At 35.3% G+C, this 7,675-nt stretch overlaps 1 protein-coding gene across 1 annotated transcript; it reads right to left on the reverse strand.

The window, feature by feature from the left end:
• Positions 1 to 4,350: 4,350 nt before the first annotated feature.
• LOC125813302 (uncharacterized) lies at positions 4,351 to 5,988 on the reverse strand. Its single transcript, XM_049492798.1, has 6 exons — positions 5,889 to 5,988; positions 5,553 to 5,800; positions 5,167 to 5,376; positions 4,943 to 5,035; positions 4,770 to 4,868; positions 4,351 to 4,689 (listed from the first exon to the last, which is right to left on the reverse strand). Exons 1-6 carry the CDS (start codon positions 5,986 to 5,988, stop codon positions 4,351 to 4,353), a joined length of 1,089 nt encoding a protein of 362 aa, XP_049348755.1.
• Positions 5,989 to 7,675: the final 1,687 nt, after the last annotated feature.

Genomic DNA, 7,675 nt, shown 5'->3' on the forward strand with positions numbered 1-7,675 from the left:
CAAATTCTGAGCTAAGATGCATATAATTGCCAATTAAACCTCTATATTGGAGTTGATTATTGGTATGTTCTTTAAATAAAAGCCATGATGAATCTCTTCTTCCCAAACGCAAAAAATCTCTAGTGACTGCATCAAGGGCCTCGCGATCACGACCAAGAGGCGGTTCTCCACCCTCACGATAGGGAATTCCGTGATTGCGGGCATCACGAATGTGGCATGGTCCCCATGAATGGAGCCACCATGTTGTTTGCCCTCCATGAACCTAATAGAGGGCCCACAAAAATGAAGGACATTTTGGCCTGAACCAGTTGATGCCTTTTATCTTGTTTTTTGCAAGTTAGAAATCTTTGATGGGGTGTTTCAAATTTGTTCGGAATCCCATGCACACAAATAAGATATGCAACTATACCAAATTTGATATTCTGAGCCTAATGGAGTAGTCAAAATTCTCATATGAGGTCATCTTGGCAAAAATGGTCCTATCCCCAAACTCTGTTTTAAGCCAAAATTCATAAGGGGATTGGAGTTCTCCCAAAAGCCTCAGGATACGAACGAAGGGTCATTCTAGAAAAACTCAATATTCCAGAGCTAATTGTGCTTGCGGAATTCTCATCTAAGCTCGTTTACTAAGAATGTTGATTAAATTCAAACTTAGGCCTTAACTTGAAAATTAAAATGCCTAATCGCACAGACTTACACTGAAAGCCTCGAGAGTCATGACAACTATGCCATCAACCTAAAATTACCCTTCTAGAACTAATGGAATCATCAGAATTGAATTATGAGGTCATCATCTCAAACTTTTGATCAAAAATTAACATTCAAGGTTGAAAAGCTCCAAAAACTAAAACTTTCATAGAAACCAAACAAATGACTAGGTTACCAAACAGTTAGTCCTAGCAAGTCATTAATGACTAGGGGTAACTATTTGAGCTCTCTAAATGACAAATATGAGGCATAAACACAGAAATAACCTGGAGAGTCATTACAACTTCTAGTACTAAAAAAGACTTTCATCCACGAAAGTAAGAGTCAAGAAGTACTTGAAGGCTTAAAGAAGCAAGGAAACTACTCTTGGATATCATGCTTAGTCTCTCAGGTAGCCTCCTTGACTGCACAATGCCTCCAATGGACTTAACCACATGAATGTCTCTCAAATGCAACCACCATACATCTCTAGCTAGAATGGAAATTGGTTCCTCCATGAAAGTCAAACGGTCATCCAACTCTACTACATCGTACTCGAGCATATGAGACTCATCAGGAACATACCAGTGCAACATTGAAACATGAAAAAATGGGTGGATAGCTGAAAACATTGGAGGTAGAGCTAACTAATAAGTAACTAACCAACTGTCCGGAGGATCTAAAAATGCCCAATATACCTAGAGCTAAGCTTACCCCTCCTCCCAAATCTCATCATGGCCTTCCTAGGATACACATGGAGGAAAACTCTATCACCCACTGGAAACCTAAATGGCTTCCGCCTACAATTCACATATATTTAGTGCCTACTCTGAGTTTTCTGAAGCCTGTCTTGAATCACCCTCACCTGGTCCAAAGCCTCCTAAATCATGTTTGTACCAGTGGCGGAGGGAGGATTTTCATCAAGGGGGTTCAAAAAAAAATTAATCACGTAAATAATAGAGCACATACATATATCTAAAAACTTAAATAGATCATTACAATCACTACAAGAAAAACAGTCTCTAAGGAAGGGAAATCTGGTCCCAGAAAGTCCAAATCCGGTCCCAGATAGTCTATTGGGACGGGAAAAGGCTGGTCGCCACCCGTCCTTAAATCGTTCTTCGCTAAAGGTCAACTGGGACGGCTTGCTTTTGCTAGTCGTTAAATGTATTTAGAGACGGCAAAAGAGCTAGTCGCCAAAATACCTTTAGAGACTACATAACTCGTCCCAAATAGATGATTTCTTTCTTGGAAAATTAGTTATTTTCTGGTCAGTAAATCCCTTTAGAGACTAGCAACCAACTCGTCCTAAAATACTCTTTTGGGACGAGTAACTACACTCATCCTAAATTACTTTTTTTTTATGATCAACTACGTCATCCTAGATTGATTTTCGCGACAAGAAACAACTCGTCCTAGATGAACCTTTAGGGACAAGAAGTTGTATCATCTTAGATGCAACTTTTCGAGACAAGAAACTATCTCGTCCTAGATGAACCTTTAGAGACGAGCAAAAATATTGGTCTCTAGTTGACCACCAATGTTTCTAGATCTTTAAATCACAAAAAATTTATAAGCTTTAAAGTCAATAAATATAAGATTGCTACGGTAAATCTTCATACAAAAGGCTGACATAATACAAATATAAGTTAACATCCCATGTTGTTAGTTTAAACATTTCCTTAACAAAAAAAAACTTAGCAACATTTTCAAGTTTTGCATAACTTTACTAGCAAAATATTAATGGTCTTATGGTTCTTTTAAACTTTCATCTTCACTTGTAGCTTCAATCGTCACAAAAGAAATCTAAAATTCACCAAGGGTTATCCAGGTATATCAATAATCTGCATGAAAATAAGAAAAAATGATTAAGAAACCTTTAGGATTCATTAACCAAATCAAAATCTATATATCGAAAACATAAATTCAATAACAAAAACTTAGTACAAAAAGAAAAAATTTCCATCAAGAAGATTTATATTATGTTTCAAGGGACACAAGTTGTTGCGGAGGAACTGGACACGCAAGATATAAAGGTTTCATGAGAAACAACCAAGTTATCTGTGTAGCAGGGGAAACAAACAAGTTATTATTGTCTTCTTCCAATTCTTAATCCTTGTAGGAGCCAAACAATCTCAAACTGATCCTTGTGATTGTGTCACAAGTCTAAAACGTCTACAAATTTCATTATAGTGATTGCATCAAATCTAAAAAAGCCATATATTGAAGGCTGACACAGTAGACTATGCACAACAAGACAAAAATAGCCCGAATGACGCCAACTCTAAGGATGTTGATCAACAAGCCACCAAGATAAATGCAAATCAAGAACATTGTGGTGATGTAAAGGAGAACGTTCTATCTAACCAGGAAGTTTCAGAAAGCTTGCCCACTGTGATCACAAACCAAAAAGGTATCCAGTTATATGTTGAGCTGAATGAAGTTTTACCTATTACATATGAAGATAAGAAAAACATACAATCTGACGAGGAAACCACTGGACAAAGTCACAGTAACAACAGCCCCTGCCTATATATACAGACCAAAGAACTAACATTCATGATGAGGAACAACATGGAAAAAGAGAGGAAAACATCAACACTGATTTTAGTGTCTCAAAAAGTGTTTGTGTTGAAGATAGAAACCAAGAAAGAGGGCAACTGATTGATCAGCTGAAAGAACATATGATTACTGCTCAACGTGAAGAACAAGAGCTACAAGATCAGTCTTCCTTAGAGGATTGCATAGTTGCTAGACATGGTGAAAAGCATAAGCTGTAATCTGATGTGTTATTTTTCTATCACAAAACAATTTTGTTAAGGTGAATCAGTATGTATATTTGTGCAGAAAAAAGATGCAAAACGCACAGGTGTACAAAAAACAGTGGAAAAAGATGTGTCACTTTACGTGCAGAAAATTAAAAAAGCAGAGAACAGTTATATTTTAAACAGAGATCAATAAAAAAACAGAGGAAAACTATATATGCGGTGATCTTTAAATTTTCTCTCAATAATGTGGGGAACATAAAGAAACTACAGAGATCAATTTCAATTAGCGGCTCTATAAAGGTGATCGAACAGCCACCGGCTCTTCATCCATGAATTCATCACCCAACTCTTCAAAAATTCAAAAACTGAAGCGATGGTGATAAATATTTAAGAAGGAGAGTTAGAATGGGCTAGGAAAATTATCTCGATGAACCTTAGGTGGATTAATTCAAGTAGAAATATGTTGATATTAGACCAACAACGGAGGAGATTTAGCAAGATTCAAACTCAGGTGGGGTCCCTAGTGGAGGGGAAGGATTAAATCGAACTAATAAGAAAATCCAACAAAAACTCCGAGATACTCAGCAAGCAAGCAGATGGCTATTCTAAATCTCAAAATAAATTGAATAGGAAGGAGGATTGTCGACCTGAACACAACCATTATAGTTTGCAAGGCTCAACAAATCACAATAAAGAACAGATGAGAACTCATAAGCACTCAAATAACTTGCACAGATTGCATCAAAACAGGAAGTAGAGACACCATTACATCTAGGACATCGAGAACCATTATTAGTTTCCTAAGAGTTCAGCCTTACACTAACTGCTTAAACAACTATACACAAATAGAGTTTGATATATTGTTACTTACTTGGTCAGCAAAAAATGTCAGTGGTCATTCAGTTGATACGGGTGATGTCATATGTAGGTTATGTGATTGTTGAGCAGCAATGAATTCTTTCATATTTCTTATTTCTTCCATCGCATCTTCTAATGTAAACAAGCGATCAAGCAAGGATTTATTTTCCTCATTCAAAGATTTATTTTTCTCTTGAGTTGAACGTAGCTCAGACAGTAATTCAGCCTTTGAAGAAGTGCCATCTCTCATGTCCTTTGCCTTTACTCCACCCCCAAAGCCAAATACATGGCTACGATTTTGAGGTCCACAACACTTTTCTACAATCTCTATGCTAGGCAGAGATGGCTCAGCTTTTAGTATTTCTTCGATTTGAGCCTACAAAATATAAAAAAGTATATTTCAATAGATTTCATAATAATTTGAATTAATTTACTTATTGAATTTACCAAACGCACATGTTTTTCAATTGCTTCTGGTTCAACAAGCATGTTATCTTTCTTACGAGTCTCAAAGAAAATAGTCGCCAAATTTGGTGCATTACCATCTTTTCCGCCCTTTACATCAAATAAAAAACATGTCAAATAACACTTCTTAAATATTTTCTTCAAAAACAATTTTTTTATAATACCTGTTGATAAATAATCTCTCTAATAGGCTTGCTACCAATATGATGAAACATCTTTAACTTAGCTCGATTTTCTGCATTTCTATTGCTCCTCGCCTATATTGTTAGGTAAAACTTTCACATCTAAGAAAACTTATTAACTTCAAAAAAAGTTTCACATCTAAATATCACGATGAGCTGTGAAATGATTGCTTTAATAATGTAGACTATTAGATCACTAGGTGTACCTGAAAACTTTCAGAACAAAAGTGTTCCTTAACTAACCACTCCCATTCCTTCTTTTCTACTCCCTTTGGAATATTCTTAAGAGCTTGAACGATTGGCTTATTCTTCACATAAGTAGCATGCAAGTATCCTCTCCATTTGTTCCATAACTCATTCATCCATCCAAATATATGATCACGATGATCATTCAAGTCAACACTCTCAAATTTATCCTACAATAATTAAAATATGAGCTTAAATGAAAAAGGAAAGTGAACATTGTGCGTCAACTATAAAAAAAGTGTGTAAATATTTTAGCATGAAAAAGATGTGCAGCAGTGGTTAATGTTTGAATAGGAAAAGTAAGTTGTGATTCAACAAGTTAAACGATGTAATTCATAATTGTTACCGCAATAGCAGCCCACATGTGATCCAACTTTTGTTGCTTGATATCACTCCATGATGATACTCCCAATGGACACATGTTACAATCACGAATTATTTTTCCTAGGTGCCTCGAAAACAGATTGCTATTTGTTCCAACTGTTCGATTATTGTAAAATGTTACTTTCAGCTTCTTTCCGGCTTCAAGTGATGCAACTTCTTTACACTTGTTGGTCCCTCGAACCCTTCTTACCTTTTTAGGATTAGATGATCCTGTAGTTGTATAATTAATTTAGTAAGAACTATAATAGTAAAATTTAGTTGTACAGATTGATAATGCACAGATTTGTAAATTTCATACCTGTTTCAGCTGTTTGGGAGGGTTGCCTTACTTGATTAGTAGAACCAGGGGATTTGATTTCCGTGTTCTCTTTCTCAAGAACAAGGGAATTTTTATCCATTGATGGCAGTCCTCGACTAGATTCCAAATTCTTTTCAGAAACCCCTAAAGATGAGCAGAAAGATCTAGGCATTTGCTCACGTCCCTTTTCTATAGCACCTAGAATCAAGAAGTAATATTATAAAAACTTTGACATTTACTTTCTATTTTAAACGGAATTAAAAATATAACAGATTTTAAAAAAGAAACATACTTGTTTCAACTTCTTTGGTACATTGCTTTACTTGATTAGTAAATGAATGAAAGGGAGTATGAACTTCACTAGAAGGCATGGTGGAGTTTTTATGTCCAATTCCTCGTTCCTTACCAATAGAACCTGGAGAAAACAAACCGCTACTGTTTGAATACAATTTCCCTGTGACTATTTGACAAAAAATAAGGCCTCAACTTGTAGGAGTTGACTATATGGATAAAATTAGCAAGAAAGACCAGCACAACTAAGTTATAGGCGAAGAAGCTTTGACATTCAATTTAAGTTATTATGTAATTACTATATCAACGGTCATGAAAAAACATACTTGTTTCAACTTCTTGGACGTTTTGCTTAACTTGCTTGATAGATGGATGAGATGAAGCATTAACTTGCATGTACCCTTTCTCAAGAGCCATGGACTTCTTGTGTATTACTCTCTTATCATGACTAGAAGACATGGTGACGTTGGTAAGTTCTTGTTGTCGCCCCTTCCCAATAGCACCTGTAGAAAAGCAAAAGTCATCCATAAATAGATAGATGATAATACATTGATGAGAGGATAAGTATATACTACAAAGTGAGATAAGTGAGTAGGATAAGTATATTTATGCAATTAAAAACTCAACATATATTAAAAAGCTTACTTGTTTCAACTTCTTGGATGTATTGCTTAACTAGATCACTAGATTGAAAAAATAAACTCCTAGTTGGATCTTTTCCTTTTGATGTCAAAGATTTAAGCCCTCGTCCTCGTCCTTTTCCAATTGTCCCGGGAGCAACAAATGAGTATCTGATAGTACTCTTCATAATTGATCCGTCCACATTTTCAGTTTTCATATTGAACCTGTAAAAAAGTCAAAGGTAGAAAAATAATAAGGAAACTTTCTATCAGTGAACTGAAGAACAAAAGAAAAGTAGTCTTTCAATAGTTACTAGTGAATTAAAGGAATAGAATCAAAGTAATCAAGAATAGGAGTTTTTAATAGTATGAATTATCAATAATCAAAAAGAGAAATCATTAATCTCGCGATCCCCACCGCCAAATAAGAATCATGTGCGACAATATGATGTAATATAAAAGAAATCGTGTCTATCAGTTCACATATCAGTTCACAAAAGATACATTACCTCATCAGTTCTTTTTTGTTTCTTTTGTGAAGGACTTTCTAAGTCAACTACAACATCATCCATTTGTTTCCCCATCTCATAGGAATCACGAGGTTGAGTCTTCCTTACTACATGCCAACCTTTGTTGGAATTATCATTAGCATAAAACACTTGAGATGCTTGGTTAGCTAAAACAAAAGGCTCATTTGTTTTCAAAAATCTACTCGAATTTACACTCACGAAGTCATACTCATCTCTTTTAACTCTTTTTACTTTGTCATACACATCAAACCAGTTACACCGAAACAAAATCACTCTTTTATCCGAGATAAATTGCAATTCAATCACATCTGTTAAAATTCCATAGTAATCAACATTCTCACTATCT

The sequence above is a fragment of the Solanum verrucosum genome, unplaced genomic scaffold (genome assembly GCF_900185275.1).
Source record: "Solanum verrucosum unplaced genomic scaffold, falcon-dt-bn FXZP01000189.1, whole genome shotgun sequence".
Taxonomy (NCBI): domain Eukaryota; kingdom Viridiplantae; phylum Streptophyta; class Magnoliopsida; order Solanales; family Solanaceae; genus Solanum; species Solanum verrucosum.

Coding starts and splice junctions, on each gene's coding strand:
- LOC125813302 (XM_049492798.1), bottom strand. CDS start 5,988: ATGGATAAAAATTCCCTTGTTCTTGAGAAAGAGAACACGGAAATCAAA. Junction 5,377..5,552: donor ACATGTGGGCTGCTATTGCG/GTAACAATTATG, acceptor TAATTATTGTAG/GATAAATTTGAGAGTGTTGA. Junction 5,036..5,166: donor TTTGTTCTGAAAGTTTTCAG/GTACACCTAGTG, acceptor CTAACAATATAG/GCGAGGAGCAATAGAAATGC.